We start from the raw sequence: 17,648 nt of genomic DNA, 5'->3' as shown, positions 1-17,648 counted from the left end.
GGCGGTCATTTACTTCTGAAAGGGGACACAAGCAAGGTCGTGTGGTAATAGTTTGTTTTGGACCGATTCAAACTGACTGTGAATCGAACTTGCACTCAAAGCAAATGATAGCTAAAACTGTAACACAATCATGAATAATTATGAGCAACAACACATGTGAATCAGATTGCTTGGGTTAGATGCAGAGAAAATATCTTACCCTTCCCAGAATCCTTTGCAACATGATGCATAACCTCTTTACATCAAATGACAATTCTATTACTTTGTATAGGGTCACTTTGTTTTCATGTTGAGAACAGACTGGCTAAACATGGGTCGATAGCCAAGAAATAAAACATATTTTTCAAGATCTGGATGTGTTCTGTTCATTTTGAGGTTCTTTTTGTCACTATCAACCCTTGTTGCACTAGATAACAAATCAGTACAGAAAACTGAAATGGGAGAAATGCATTGTGGGAAGTGTAAGATATATTGAGTTTACCTTGGAATGTAGGTTTGTTCATGGTGGCCATACGTGGACAGTAGTGCTTCCCTGGGAACCCACTGATGTGAACCTCCAGAGGCACTGGTCGGACTGATGGACGGAAATTGAACAGGCCAACCTGCAACAGGATATTAAATGAAGTATGACTCCAGTTTAAGGGTAGACGAGGTATTGTTGGTCGAAGCAACCTAAAAATCGATTGTCATTATCTAGATCAATATATTATTGAAAAATAACACCTTGATGTTTTGCAAAAGTTCATTCTACAAATCGCATACTTTGTAAACTTACTTAATTTATTGTTGTTAATGAGTTATGTACGTTTTACAAAAGTGTTGTTGTTTCAGCCCTCTTTACAACGTAACTAAAGAACCGCAGCACCTATAAAAGTATATCTGTGATATTTTAATTCTTCTACACACTCGCTATGAATTGAGCAATGCAGTTTTTGCCAAAGCTCACTACCATTTGTAAGATGCTGTGAACTACCAAATCACAACAGTTTAAAATAATTAATAACCTTAATGGGAGTGAAAGAAACATTCTAGAAACAATTTCTGTAATTTTAAAGAGTACATTGATACTATAACTTGAGCCGGCTGAATTCAAAACAATTGTTTAACTTAAATGATAGCATAGTTGGAATCCTCATCCCCATAAACATGGGTATTACCACCATGTTTAACATTCTCTGCTGCTTTCAAGCCGAGTTAAAGGGCAAAATATGTTGAAAATGGTGGCCACTTTGGGATTTTTTTTATTTTGAAGGTGAAGACCCCAAAATTGAGCCTGATAAACAATTGATTTGGATTCAGTAACATAAAATTTCTCTAAAAAACTTCAGTTAACCCATTTTTAACATGAAATGCCTACAGCATTTTTATAGTAGAAATATTGAAATCTGGACATGTTTATAGTGAAGTCCCTCCTGTCAATGAGCTGTTCACAATGACGAAAAAGATAACAGACCATGTACAAGCAGTCAAAGTCTCAGCATCACCCGATAATGAGGGCCGATTGTTCCATGAAATGCAACAGGCAAAACTGCTACGCACTTACCACATATTTTTACGGTCTATCGCGTAATCGTGAAGGCATCCAACGCACTTATCGCGTAGGCGCACAACGCTGGCGTGATTGTTAGAGACGTACAATTGAACAATCGGCCTTCATGAATATGCGAGAATTCACAGCATACAATGCACAGGGACTAAGACTGTTGATACATGGTATGTAGTAGTCTGTGGCTATTCTAAACACAATGTGTTATGGTAGTAATTGAATGCTTCTCTCATCATTTCTTACCTGTTTGATTCCCAGCCAGTCTGCTAGATCTCTTGCATTGGCTAGAGCTGTTGACAGCCCAATGACCCTCACACGGCGGTCAGTATGGGATGAGATGAAGTTTGTACGGGAGACAATGACCTCCAGGACTGGACCACGCTCATCACCTAGGAAACAAAATAGTGAAAATGTAGAAGATTGTTGTCAGAGTATAGCTAATTAAAACATGCCAAAGTTGCCCAGTCCTAATGAGTACCATTAGCATTGATATGTACTTGAAGCAAGATCCAGACACCCTCATCCCAACAATGCCACATTACGCCTTTCCGGAAATTTTGCTATTTTGACCAGTTTCAAGGTGCAGTGGCTTTTGATTGAAAATTCCTTTTATTTAAAAAAAGTTGGGGAGCCCATGCTCCAGAGGATGAAATATTCTTGTGTATACAATTTTTGCACATTTCTCAAGTGACAAAGTTTGTTGGTATGATTGCAACACAACTTCACTGCAGCACCAGCGTCACTACCAAGCTCAAGATGAAACAACTAAATGCTTACCCAGAAGATGTATTTCATCAATCACCAACAGAGACACAGCTTTGACATAAGTCCTATTCTGCCAGCTTCTGCTTACACCATCCCATTTCTCTGGTGTTGTCACTATTACATCAGCTTTGGCTATAGCTCTGATGTCTGGCATAACATCACCTGTCAACTCAACCACACTGGGTAGATGCAAAGGGAGGAGAGGTAGTTAGACATAAGTTATTGCAAATTATTATTACTAAAGCAGACATGCCAACTTTGAAATCCAGTTTTCCGTACTCAGAAAATCAAAAAACTGTATTTTGCACCCCAAAACAGCATTTTGTAAACTTGTACCTTTTCTACAATCACATGTTGTGCATCTTGTGCTGTGAATGTCTTTCCTATTCTTCACAAAAAAACTCACATTTCGCAGCCTATTTATCCTTTCGTCCTTAAAACACTGTTCTCTTCCAGAACTCTTTCATCTTTCATATTTTTGAATAAAACCATGTGATTCATACATACATACATACATACAATATTTCTATAGCGCTTTTTCGCAGTTCAAAGCGCTTCACAATACAAAGAAAAACAAATGAAATTACAACAATTCAAAAAGGTGGGTTTTAAGATGCCTTTTAAAGATCTGCAGTGACGGGCCTCTCTGATGGAAGTGGGCAGTGAATTCCAGTGGCGAGGACCGTACACTGAGAACCCACGGTCACCTGCAGATCTTTTGGTCTTGGGAATGGCAAGTCTGGTAACGTCCTTGGATGAGCGAAGATTACTTTTGCTGGAATGGGTGTTATACATAGAAATTAGCTCAGACAAGTAGGTAGGGGCACTGTTGTTAATACACTGATACATGAGAACAAGGATTTTGAAATTAACTCGCTGCTTGACTGGGAGCCAGTGGAGACGGGTGAGGTAAGGTGATATATGATCACGCCTACGAATACCGAAAATCAAGCGAGCAGCTTTGTTTTGAATGCGTTGAATTTTCGCGAGTTGGGCTTCGGTGATGCCAGCAAGCAGCGAGTTACCATAATCGAGGCGGGAGCTTACAAGGGCTCGAACAACATGATGACAGTTTTCTTCATTGAGGTACCGCCTTATACGAGAAATATTTCGGAGTTGAAAATTGAAGTTGAAGTTGAAGATTCGTGCTTGATAATTGTTTTTCTAACATATAAGGCACAATGTTGTGATTGCCAGAGTGTTTGTTTAATTCAAATTTTAAGTCTACACATACCGTTTGTTTAGCTTCTCCTCCAATCTCACCTTCCAGTCATCTATTCTCTCTCTTACAAGAGCTTTCAAAGGAGCAATGTACACAACCTGAATAAAATAAATGAAACAAAACTTCATAATCACTTAGTACACGGCAACCACAATGGGCTATTCCAGTTGAAACCCAGACAACCTTTTGGAAGACATGACCTTAATCTTCCACACAGGGAGTGTGAATTTCAAATGGGGTTACCTGAATGGGTGACTCCATTTGAAATCTACACCCCCTGTGTGACAGATTAAGGTCATGTCTACCATAGAGGGTGTATGGATTTCAACTTGAATAGCCCTATCCTACGTACCCCTAACATTTTTATCCTATTCACATTCCTCACACTTGCCCTAATCTTAACCAAAATCCTCACACTAAAACCTAACCCTTATCTGAAAAACTTACCCTGATCTCTTGAGGGTGGCATTTATTTCTCAGCAAAGCATGTTATTTTGTATTTTCAATGTCTCTATTGTGCTACAGGAACTTTGGTACAGGATTTTTTTTCTCTTTTTTTTTGGTTTAAAATTTGGGTCAGCATTCATTTGTAGAGGAAAAATTTTCCCCCAATTTCTTAAACTCTAGGTCGGTCAGGGCCGTAGAACATTTTTTTTGTCGCCTTCGGGTGATTGCATCATCACATCATATGGGCTTTATATTACCTTACTTCCTGGTTGTTGATTTATATTACCTTACTTCCTGGTTGTTGATTGAATACCCTAAACATAGCAATCTCTGCTGCCACTGTCTTGCCAGATCCTGTTGGGGCTCCAAGTAACACATTATGGTCAGTGTGGTACAAGGTGTGGAAGATTTGAGTCTGTAATCGAACAAAGACAAGATAATAAGGTAATGACCATGATTTCATGCAACTTACTGGATGTTTCTGAAGCTGCAATATTTTTCAAAGCACTGAAATTTACAACCCAGTCAAGTAATGGTCATGTGCAGTGTTTGACATAAACCAACATCTTTAAGAACCATTTGGGCCCTTCGGTTTCAAATCTACGGGCATCATCAAGTTTCATGGGCCCGAACTCAAAAGAAAAATGTTAATGTTACACTGGTCCACATTTTGTGACACTCTCTAAGGCAAAAAATTAAAAGCATAGCACAAACTTTTTCGTATCACAAATCAACAACAGATAATATACAATACAGATAATAATAACAGATTGATGTTGAAGTCAGCATTGAGTCTATCACAAAGTAGCATACATCCAAAATGGCCGCTCATGCCATGGCCGTCATCTTGGATGTGCAAGGAAGGGAATATTCCCATTTATGAGTTGTGTGCAAGAAGTGTTAAGCTTACCTGAACTGGATTGAAGTGTGTGTATTTGTACAGCAACTCATAGGATGGATAATTCAGAGCTGTGATTGGTAGTGGGTTCAAATCAAGGAGCTCTGTCAGGAAAAACAAATCAAATACGGAATTAATGAATACAATTAAATACAGAGATTTATAGTGTACAATTTATATCCACATAGTGAATCTCAATATTACACAACAGCGCCAACAATTTCAAGTCAGATTTTGGAGCAGACTGAAACATTTATCTCTTTTGATGTTCACTGATGTATGTAAGCTGTGGCCCTCACTGCAAAACTTAGTTCTGCCCAAAACAAAAAGCTCAGCTCCCAAAACAGGTGGAGCTTGGAAATTAGTTTCTTTGCATTATAAAGGCAATGTCTAGCACGTTATATCCTTTTCTGGTGCATTTGTGTATGAAAATTGTATCACTCTTGTGAACCGCATTATAATCCAGTGATAATACAATGAGGTGAACCAGATAAAACAGGACAGAATATGGCAAGAGGTCCAATTTTAGAATGCAGAAGGCAAACCAGAGTATCCGAGGAAAAACCTGCAATTCAACCCTGCTGCAGTGGTGAGAGGCAAATGCTACAACCACTACACCAACTTGTCCTCAGAAGTTACTTCCTCAAATGCTGGCACTCATCTACATATCCATTTGAATCTCGGTTTGTTACTCAAAAATTTCCGTTAGGGGATGCTTATTGGGGAGGGGTGCTAAGTAGGTAGAATACGGTACTTAGTTGGAATCATACCACGGAAAGTAGACATGTTGCCTATGGGGGTCGACGCTAAGTCAGGTTTACGTGAGCAAACTCAAAATAGTGCAAGCGTACACAAAAGAAACTTTGTGTGTATAAAGCGCGATGTCATCAGGTCTGAACGCTATACCGACGTTAGCCGAATTCAAGTACGCTTAGAGGGCACAGGCACGGATAATCTAATCTATGTGTTTATTAATCTATGCTTGGAATACTCGGTACAATGGTCTCTGACTCATGCCACCAATCATTCACTTACCTGTGTGTGGTGGATGCCTTTCAGGTAGAATGAGATGCTGGAAAGAGATGGGTACAACAGTCTCTGATCCATGCCACCTATCTGATACTGCTTTTACATAGTACTGTGATGGAAGGGGCTCAAAGATTGGGATGGTGAACACAAGACTCTGTGGCTCCTTGGAGAATACCTTCATATGGGAGTAAAAAAGTGAATAATGTGAACATTATAGTTTAATTTACATATGGCAAAACTGTGGACATTTGTCAAGCAAGATGTAGTGGTTACCTGTAAGTGATTGAAATATTTTGCAAGTTAGACAGTTTTCCAAGAAAATTGGGACATCATCAAATTTAATAGTTTAAGGGCAGATCAAAATTTGGCTAAAATTTTATAAATTGTTGTTTTGGTCATGTTTGGAAGTTCATATATTGTAATCGAAGTTGAGACTTAAGAAACTTTGAGACTTTTAATGAGTCTTTAATTAAAAGAAATCTGATGACTGTTATCTGTTGACATCATTGAAGTTGAACATTTCAAGTTAGTGTTTTCATTGAATGTTGATAGTACTCTTCATACATGGTATGCGGGATGGTAATAACACATCAATAGGATCGCACACACAGTCACCACCAATGGAGTGATATGCATTGGCCACATAGGTGCTGGAATTAAATTGCGATTCTCTTTGCTTTACCTCAGTTATTCGGCTAAAAATTAAAGGAGGACATATCTAACATTGAAAACTAACATTTTGTGGAACAGAAATACAAATCTATTTTTTAAAGGTTACAATATGGCTTTAATGAATGCACCATTGGATTGACAGTCATACTACTCTCTAGAAGTGTGGAAAGTCTTAACATGCTTTAGATTGGCAACACCCCATTCCTAATCACTTTGTAAATTTCGACCTGACAAAAGTCCAGTGGCGTAAGACTTTCGTAATTGAGGGGGCCAAATGGGGGTTGAAATACTGATACACATTGAAGAATGTACAAATGGTCAACTCATTTTGGGGTCAAGGGTTCCAATCGGGTGGCTCCCACCCCTTATCCTACCCCCTGGTTATGCCACATTAGCAGTCAACAATATCAAAAAAATAAAATATCAAAGAAATAAAACATTTCATAATTGGGCAGGAAAAACCTCCTATGTGTCATTGGCCCCTGAACATGTTTAATATCCAATGTAACCTCTTGGCAGTTTTGTTTTAAACACGTTCAAGGGCCATAAGTACATAATAGGTTTTCCTACCCAAGCACGATTTGCAGGTGTTGACCTCCAGACAAAAACTACTTAATGAATAAAATGTGAGACCTACCTGCTTTTTGTGTAGCAAGAAATATTCTGAATGATAGATGTGGTTATTCTCTGGATCCTCCACCCAGATCCACCAAGACTCCGACGCAGTCCCATGAACCTTGTCATTCCATCTGAAGTTAGGTGTGATGGTGAGACGGACCCGTAGCACGGTACGTGTGATTGGCTGGATGGTGGCATCCAGATCTATATCAGGTAGCTGATGAGCATATTGCTTGATTTGTTCTCCAACTTTAGGGTGATGAATCATTTGACCTATTAATTATAAAAATAATGTATGAATCAAAATTAATAGGACTATCACTGTCCCACCACACTTTCCAGGGAGAGGGGAGGGGGCTGGAAAAATCCTGGCATTTATCTCTAATCCTTTGTCTCAAACCCCTTTTCACATAAACTGTTAACATGGTTGTAGCTAAGTTTGAGTGCCAGGCAGCACTTTACACGAACATGGTATTTTGTACCCTTTTTCACCCTGATATGGCAGTGACATCAGTGCGCATTCAAATCACCCGTGTTGGTGCATAGATGCGGTAGCGAAACAGCTGTCTCAACGTGTTGACGTCATTGCCACATCAAGCTGAAAAATGGTATAGTAAGATTTTATCAATATTGGCCACTTTAGAATAAATTCAGTAAAATACACAAGTTCTTTAGTTTGAGTGGTGGGCTCCACTATTGAAATTAACCTCTGGTGGTGGTCTCCAGAAGTGAGTGGAGTACCATCCACTGCAGCTACAACTAGGAGGGTGAGAGTGCATAAAGGCAATGTTGGGAGAGTGGTCACAAACATTGCCCAACTTAAGATATATATATTTATTGCATACGTGTTCATCAACTTTAGCTTTAGTCTGCTCTGAATTCACTGCACATCCATTCCCTTCCATCCATAGATTCAAGAAATCGCTTAAAACCCACCTTTTTCCAACATGTTAATTTTCTACTTGCCTCTTGATAGTGAGATTGTCACCTGTTTATTTATGTATTTAGCATGTGTATATTTAATTTGTAGCTTAACAGTGTTTGCAATGTTTTTAGTATGTGTAATGTAAGTTGTAATTTTAAGATGTAATTTTTAAAGTCTCTTTGTACAGCGCCTTGATCTCTTTGATAAGGCGCTTCATAAATGCTGTCTAATAATAATAATAATAATAATGCACACAGGTTTCCATTGCACTCAGTATGTGGAGTGACTGCAACCACACTAATGGTGGAGGAAAATACTAGCTGGTCAGACTGGGCATATAATACCTCAACAATCACAGTCATATTCCATCGATTTACTACAGAATATATTGTATAATCTGTAATTATAGAAATGTTAACAAAAGTATTTTTGCATTTAGGTATTAGAATACATGAATAACACCATGTAGGAAGCAAAATGGCACATACTTCTAGAAAGTGGATTTAAGTAAACAAGCTGGGATACATATTCTTGAATGGTAATGTAATTCCGCTCACCCTTCCCATAATTCATTGAACTTCCTGCTACAACCCTGACTGTTAAAATTACTTACCCACATCTCTGCCTGTCATATCTTTGATCCTATTAAGCGTCAAATGACATCTTTGTAGTTTCCTGAACACCTCTGCACTAATCATAGGGAATTGCTTCAGTGGATTCTCAAATCCCCATAATCTCTTGTCAACTGTCTTGCACAATGTGAGTAGTCTTGATGCCATAACTGGCCAGCCGTTGCGAAGAGCTACTTCAAACAGCGCCCTCATGATACGACCTGCATTCTGGATAAGACATAAGTTTGATAGATTAGTAATTCACTCATTGTAAACTTGTTAGTATTTTGTGATTTTAGCACCCTCTCTTTAGGGTATGGTTCAATAGACATTCACAAAGCTGATTTCCAAAATGTCAGTTGAATTGACCATTGAATTTGGGAAAATGTAAAAAATGTCAATGTGGTAGGCTCATAACATATTTGCGACCATCCACCAAGAACCCAGTGTAAAGTTGCCAGTGCTTATTCAGAGATATAGACAATAAGCATTAGAGAAATCAATAGAAAACAAAACCTACATGTATTTCCAAAGCAGTTATGACAAGTGATATATCATTTTAAAGCTTGTTTTATGGAGATTTCAACTGTTTGATAATCTATAAGCTACTCAAAATTGTGACTTTACACTAGGTTTGTCATGGATGGTCACATTTTTAAAAAAAGCGCAGTGATTTATAGTGCACTACACACAGGCACAATGCCTAGACATTGATTCACAAGCCTCAGCACACTTTACAGGAGATATGGATCAATAAGTATTACAGAAATCAAAAGAAAACAAAACCTACATGTATTTCCAAAGCAAGTGATATATCATTTTAAAGTTTGTTTGAAACCAAGGAGGATTTAAACCAAGAGAAAATTCAGAACAAATGTTTCAGGTTAAAATATCATCAAATGTCGTATGTTCACTCACCTGTGCTACATAAGCAGAATCAGAGACGAGTGAGAAGCTATCAATAAACCCACGTGATATGTACGTCTGCAGCAAGATGTTGACTTTCCCATGGGCGTTTTCAACTCCACCCTTAGCCTCCATCTCACAGCTGTCATGGTGATGCTGTTCCAGTTCTACCAATTCGTCCTCACGAACCTGTTAGATGAAATATATGTGAGATTGGCATTACTTAAACAGGAAGCCCCACTTGGCCAGTTCACCACAGAAGAACTGACTTACACCTGTTACTTTGATAACAGACAGAAAATAATTTACATGGGTAATTTTTAACCTTGAATAATTCCCTAAGGAATTGAACCAAAAGTGGGGCTTCCACTTTCAGGTGCAAGAAAAGTTGCAAATCTTTTTGTAAGGTAGATTTATCACTTGAAGAATACAAGTGCAAATTTATGCAGGCGAAAAAGAAAAAAAATGCTGTTATATTTCTTTCAAAATTGAATTCTCATTTTCTAGTAAGTAACAAAACCAAGGAGGATTCAAACAATTAGGACAAAACTAAAAACTAGAAAAAAAAGAAAGTAGAGAAAAGGCAAAGAATATGAAGATCAATATAATAGAAACATTATGATGATCACAATGATAAAGCTTACAAGGAAAGGATAAAAGATGAAGATGATGATAATTTACTGTGAGGATGACAATGACAATAATGATGATGATGATAATGAGGATGATGATGATCAGTGGCAATGCCAGGAATTTATTTCTGAAGGGGGTCCAAAATAGTGAATATACTGTGATTTCTTTGGTGGGGACTAGACAGGCCAAAGTAAATAGTTTATGGGGAAAATGCCCACTCCCATATCGTCATGATGATGATGATGGCACCAACAATGATGACTGAGAATGATACCATCAGGCATACCTTAATTTGCTCAAATTCTTCTGCTGTAGACACCATGCTGAACACCTCAGCTTCTGTCATCAACGGTTTCAACACCTCATTAAATGTCTCTATGGTGGCATACTTGATGTAGAAATTACTGGCAGTACGGCCAAGATCAGTAGCGTTGAGATCGCCGCTGTGTTCCACAAATCTTATCATGTGAGCTTTGTCTAGAGCCCGAGCTGCGTTGACGATGAGTTCTTTACGGAAAAGCTCCAAACCTGGATCTTTCTATGTGGTGTATGATCAAAGAGGAAGGAAGAAAGGAAAAGGTTATAATTATCAATCTAACAAAAAGTGTCCGATGTGCTTACTGATGTGCTTCCACTGGCCTATTTCAGTTGAAATCCATATACCATCTATGGGAGACATGACCTTATTCATCCACACATGGAGTATGAATTTCAAATGGGGTTTAATGACTCTATTTGAAATCTACACTCCCTGTGTGGAACGGATTTTGACAAATTTGAAAAATGTGTTTGCAAAAAAATATCAGATTTTATTCCTATTTTTCAAGCTGTATGTGATTTCTTAGGGGTTATTATTTTATCCTCTTCCTTTAACCCCCTGGACACTACTGGTCATCTAACAGCATTTCTGATTGGTTGATAACTTAAAATGCTCATTTCAATTGCCAATTATGACTAGGCTTTAAACTATTTATGGTTAAAATTGCATTTGCAGATGATCTTATTAATACCCGCCTTGATTGGTTCAAAATTGGACACAATATTCATTTTGGCCAATCGGCAGGTAGTTCTCATGGGGTTAAGCTGCTTCTATCACCTTACCTCCACCATCTTGAAGTTGAGACCATAGCACAGCGGGTTGATGTACATTCTCACATACAGGTAGGTGTAACTCAGCCACTTGATTCCCTCATCTATATTGGTTACCGTCCCTAATGAAATCTGCAATAAATTAATGATAAACATTCATTTGAAATTGGCAACATAGACATTCAACATTAACCCTAACACTGCCGGGATGGTTTGGGTGGAGTGCCCCCAGGAATAATGAATGTCGGGATAGGCATCTGAAATCACGTGACGAAACCGGAAGATGTAGCCTAGGTCTAGACAATAGGCGGATTAGCGGCCATTTTGTCTTCTACATGATTTTATTCACGTGTCCTTATATTTTAGTACACAAATATATAAGTTAATAGGTTTACTATTTTAAAATTATATTTTGAGTATACAGTATATTCTGTAGTAAAAAGATCAAATGACGATGATTGTTCAGGTATTATATGCTTGATAGAATTAAACTGTTTGACCAGCTAGTATTCTCCTCCGCCGTCAGTGTGATTCCAGTCACTCCACGTACCGTGTTGCGAAGGTGGAGGAGTCTGAAGCTGTATTGACGAACACGCATGTGTTAAAAATGATGTAGCCTAGGTCGAACAATAGCGTGACGTAGTTTCCGGCATTGTTCCTATGCACTTTCACCCTCCTGGTGCCCCGTATGTCGCCCACTCCATACCCTTCCTGAGGAGGCACCCAGAGTGTGGTAATTTGTGGCATATATTGGCTGGTGTTTAGGATAGTGCGCAGGCTGAAGAGGAGGGCAGTTGGTACGCATGCATCATGGGTGTAGCATTTTTTCAGTTGATTCCAATTTTGCATTTGCGAGTTATGCATGATTATGTCTCAACTTGTGCATATTCTGCAACTGCATATTTACTGCTTGAATTAACATTCTATGTTTACCTCAGCATTGAGATTATCTTCTAATCTGCTGGTGAACTGACTCTCTATAGGATTTTGTCTAGTCATCAGGGACAGATAATGAGACAGCTTATCATGACTAGTGATGATTGTCCCTTCTCCAAAGTCGTCAAACTGAGGGCGTCCCGCACGACCAAAGATCTGCATCACATCCAGAATGCCAAGGTCCTTGAAGGCACCTTTGTTAGCATCATAAATTTGGGTGCCCTGCAAAGAAACAACAAATAAATAACCCATTATTAAATGCCCTGAAAGCATAAGTAATCAAATTGAGCATGTGTGCCATTTGATTTAGTACTGTAAAAGTGATCAAGTATAAAGTCAGCTTTAAAAAATATCAATTTGATCACACATATGCATTTTAATGAAACTGCTCACATAATCCTTATTTCTTTGGCCTATCATAAGGTGACAAAAAACATCCCTGTTCTACGAGCCTAGCCAACCCAGATCTTGTTTTTTCTTTTTATTTCAGCTGTATGAAATTTAAATCAGCAGCTTTTTTGGGTGAAATAAATTGATCTTGACAAATTTTTTTTCAGATCTTTCAAGCATTCTATGATTTTAAAGAACTAGATGGACCGCGGTTCTCGGATGTCACGGTTTTCGACGCAAAACGTCGACCGTGATGCCTCCACCAAAGGGAGTGATGTGGCACATACTCACAAGTTGATACAAAGCTGGGTGACCCCGGATGACCCCAAAATGACCTTCCAAATATTCGGCTCTAAATGTTGACTGTACCCACCAAGTTTCATGTACGTATGACCGTTTTTACTAATTTGACCTCAGCTGACCCCTGGGTGACCCCAAAATGACCTCCCAAAAATTTGGCTCTAAATGTGACTGTACTCACCAAGTTTCATGCCCATATGATAGTTTTTACTAATTTGACCTCAGATGACCCCTGGGTGACCCCAAAATGACCTCCCAAAAATGTGGCTCTAAATGTGACTGTACTCACCAAGTTTCATGCCCATATGATAGTTCAAACTAATTTGACCTCAGATGACCCCTGGTGACCCCAAAATGACCTTCCAAAAATTTGGCTCTAAATGTTGACTGTACCCAATAGAGTACCCAATACGTTTTATGCCCATCCAACAGTTTTTACTAATTTGACCTCAGATGACCCCTGGGTGACCCCAAAATGATGTCCCAAAAATTTGGTTCTAAATGTTGACTGTACCCACCAAGTTTCATGCCCATAAGATAGTTTTTACTAATTTGACCTCAGATGACCCCTGGTGACCCCAAAATGACCTTCCAAAAATTTGGCTCTAAATGTTGACTGTACCCACCAAGTTTCATTCCCATACGACAGTTTTTACTAACTTGACCTCAGATGACCCCTGGGTGACCCCAAATGACCTTCCAAAAATTCGGCTCTAAATGTTGACTATACCTACCAAGTTTCATGGCCACATGACAGTTTTTGCTAATTTGACCTCAAATGACCCCTGCATGACCTCAGGTGACCAATACAAACTTGTTCTGCCTGGGGTCAAGATGCACCCACCCACCAAGTTTGAGGAACATGCGACCCCTAGTCTCTGAGAAAAGAGGTAAATAAGGAAAATGAGCCCCCTGACCTCAAATGACCTTTTACCTCAATATATGACCTTGAACCTCACCCAAAAAAAAAGCCAGAGTTTTTGACCATGACCCACCTATCCTGAAAATATGAAGTCAATCCGCCCATCCATGCCCGAGATATGGCATCCGGACGGAAGCACGGAAGGACGGAAGCACGGACATTGCAAAAACAGTATGCCTCGCGGTGGAGGCATAAAAATAGAACCAAAATCCAGACTGACTGACCCTAATTGGCAAGTATGCCCGCAAGTAAAACAGAGTTGTTGTTTTTGTCGCCTTAATAGCACTGCAGCAGACTACTTTACTATGTTCTAATACCACAGACGAAAGAGCAACAGACCCCATACAACCAATCAAAGTCCACGTGCATTGTATGATGTGAGTTCTCGCATATTCATGAGGGCAGATTGTTCGATCGTGCTGTGTCTAACAATCACGCCAGCGTTGCATGCCTTCGCGTATACGTGACAGAGCGTTGCGCGCTTTCGCGATTACGCGATAGACAGTGAAAATACGCTGTAATTGCGTAGCAGTATCTCCTGTCGCATTTCATGGAACAATCGGCCCTCATTATCGGGTGATGCTGAGACTTTGACTGATTGCACACGGTCTATCTTTTTTCAAATGTGCCTAATACTACAAACAATCACTCTACCATCCAGATTCCTTCAGCAAACCTACATATTTAACCTTTGACCTATAACGTACCTTGATGACAACAGCATGAGCAGGAAGGTTGACACCCCACGCCAGTGTAGCAGTACAGCATAGTACTTTGACATGTCCTGCTGCAAACAATCTCTCTACCATATTCCTGTCATGACGTAGCATACCGGCATGGTGAATGGAGAATCCATCAGGGAACAGCTCCCTCAGCTGTCTGTTGCGTGATTTCGCGACCTGTTTGACAATGGCATCAAAAATAATTTAAAAGGATATCTGTCAAAAATAGTTTACAGCTTATGAAACTGAACATCATAACATCAGTCAGAGAATGTGCTAATGGAACCCACAGAAATATTTTGAGTGAGTTGATGCATAATGCTCATAACATACTTGGCAGTAGAGTAGAGTAGAGTAGAGTAGAGTAGAGTAGAGTAGAGTAGAGTAGAGTAGAGTAGAGTAGAGTAGAGTAGAGTAGAGTAGAGAGGTAGAGGGGGAGAGGAGGGGAAAGGAAGGGGGAGGGAGGGAGACAAGACAAGCTGTGGGGATAGGAAAGGAGAGAAGAGTGGAGGGGAGGGGGATGTGGAGGGAGGGGAAGGGAGGGGAGACGAGACAAAATGAGCACATAATGTCACATTACCTGTTTCTGGGCTTGTCCGTAGTCTGCACTCTGCGATGGTGTGAAGATTCCAGAATCGCCCATATTCTTGGCTGTTTCACGTAGCACCATAGACGTCTGTACTGTAGCATTCCTAGCATGTACAAACACCATCACCTGCAAGGAAACCATATAAAAAGAAATTGGATAAAGAAGTTCAATCACAACTATGCAAGTACAGGCTATTCCATTTGATATTTGCCCTACCCCTGTGGAAGATTTATGAAAAGTTTTCCACAGAGGGGGTATGTTTGTCAAATGGAATTGGCTAAGGTTACTTATTTTAACACTCATACTCCTAATGTATATGGCTTTACTTATATCTTCCACAACTGGTGTGAGTATTTCAAATGGAAGTTACCCAATTTTTTGTTCTATTTGAAACCCATACTGTAAAAACTTGATAATGTGCCTATTATCAAGCACTTTTAAAACATGCAAACATGAAGAGCCCCATCCACAAAAGTGTAAAGGGTTTTGAGCAAATCATCGATACACATAGTTATATACAAACAAGTAAACCTGCAAATTTGCGTCTCAACCCCATTAGCTCAGTTGGTAAAGCGCCGGACTATGGTACAATTTCAACTATCAACTTTATACTTTTTACAGTATTCCCTCTGTGGAAACTTGAGCTAAATCTTCCACAGTGGGAGTGTGGATTTTAAGAAATAACCAATGAAACAGAATACATAGATTGAACTGCATTTCAATAACAAAGGAGGTGGTTTCCAGTACAATTCACAAACATTTATTTTCCTCACCCAATAACAGAACTAGTGCATTAGAAGTAATTATCTCTGCTTTAAAATCATTTCATAAAATAGAATTAAATTTGATTGGTGATTCCACTGACATTTGAACTTACTGTATTTGACAGGCTACAAATTGTTGGGTACAGTGTAGAAGGTTTAGAAGGGAATTTCATTCAGACATTTGATGGAATTTAGTTTTTTATTTGATTTGATTTGTTCAGGTTTTGACAACCCTGGATAACACAACATTTCAGAGGGCATATAATATGGTGACCCAAGTGATGTCCAGCTGGTTAGGATGACAGATTGACCACTGTGTTTTTAAGACTAACGTTCATGCTCATGGCAATTGCCATGGCAACTGGCTGTCAAAGCTGAAAACATTTGAAGAAAGCATGGATTCAAAAGTTTTAAGGACATGTACATGAAATGAGAAAGCCTCTATTGAAGCTTATTTCCATTGGGGTCCATGTGAATACTCTTTTCTAAACTGGCTGCGAGATACATGTAAAGGTATGGCTCTCTGCACACGGGACCGATGGCTTAACATCCCCTCCGAAGGACGGAGTACTTTCATGATTCATTTACCCAATTCTAAATGACAAGGGGGTACTTAAACAGTTGTCACTCAAAAAAAAGTTTGTAGGAGGCTCTTTTTACGAGAGCGGCGCTAATAAGGTCAAATATAGTAAGTATTGTAAATATGTGTAAATAACAGTCAGGTCTTAGCATTTTGTTTAAGGTAGGGCCTACTGGCATGTGTAAATAACACTTTGGGTCCTGGTCCAATATACACAAGTACACATTGCCTGTCTGAGGACCAATATACATCAACCTGTATGGCCTGGCCTCAATATGTAATTTTACTCCAGCCCAAAACCTAACTCTATCTACAGCTCTAACCCTAATCTAGTCCTAGGATCTAACCCTAACCCTAGTTAGAATGTATCCCTATCCACAACCTTAGCACTATCTATAACCCTGAATAAATCTGAATTGGGATGGTTTTTAAGATCCTCCTGATGAGCAAAGCAGTGAATAGGCCTTTAAGTAAATTATCAGGTACGGTATATATCTACACTTTTGAAAAAAATATATTTACATTTTTGACACAATTTAACTGTAACATAATTATTAAATTCTGATCATTCCCATTCTCTAAATATCATATTACTTATATCTGTCTTAATATTTGTCACATTACTGTTGTAACTTATCTTCGTAATAATATAAATGATTATACTACACTGTATTACTTGTTTTGATGTCTGACAAATTAAAAACTGAGACGAATATTTATATTTGTCTCAGATAAAACTGAACTGATCTGAGCCCTTATGCCAACCTTACCCCTAATCAGCAATTCTAATTCTAATCGCCATCAGATATGATATCTGTATAAACACTTCAATTTATTTTGAGTATTTAATCAACACTATTAGTCAATATCATATAATGATACCATACAAAGTAGAGCCCAAAACAGGTGAACATGTGTTTTGGGCTATTCCATTTAAAATCCACACTATAGAAGATTTTGGAAACACCTAATACAGGAGGAGTATGAATTTCAAATGGAATTAGCACATTAAACAAATCTATTTAAAACTTACCCTCCCTCTGTGGAAGATTCAGATTGAATCTTTCTCACAGGGTGTATGAAA

At 38.8% G+C, this 17,648-nt stretch overlaps 1 protein-coding gene across 1 annotated transcript in view; it reads right to left on the bottom strand.

The window, feature by feature from the left end:
• The window catches only part of LOC140140914 (activating signal cointegrator 1 complex subunit 3-like), a 120,164-nt gene that overhangs the window by 36,385 nt on the left and 66,131 nt on the right, over positions 1-17,648 (bottom strand). Inside the window, 15 exon segments of the mRNA XM_072162668.1 lie at positions 482-602; positions 1,790-1,935; positions 2,324-2,490; positions 3,546-3,631; positions 4,267-4,395; positions 4,891-4,982; positions 5,914-6,082; positions 7,217-7,470; positions 8,736-8,961; positions 9,652-9,828; positions 10,559-10,810; positions 11,374-11,493; positions 12,295-12,519; positions 14,617-14,808; positions 15,212-15,346. Of these exon segments, the coding sequence (XP_072018769.1) occupies positions 482-602; positions 1,790-1,935; positions 2,324-2,490; positions 3,546-3,631; positions 4,267-4,395; positions 4,891-4,982; positions 5,914-6,082; positions 7,217-7,470; positions 8,736-8,961; positions 9,652-9,828; positions 10,559-10,810; positions 11,374-11,493; positions 12,295-12,519; positions 14,617-14,808; positions 15,212-15,346 (2,491 nt within the window).

This window comes from Amphiura filiformis, chromosome 19, assembly GCF_039555335.1.
Source record: "Amphiura filiformis chromosome 19, Afil_fr2py, whole genome shotgun sequence".
Classification (NCBI taxonomy): domain Eukaryota; kingdom Metazoa; phylum Echinodermata; class Ophiuroidea; order Amphilepidida; family Amphiuridae; genus Amphiura; species Amphiura filiformis.
This window is presented reverse-complemented; position numbering and strand designations above follow the sequence as displayed.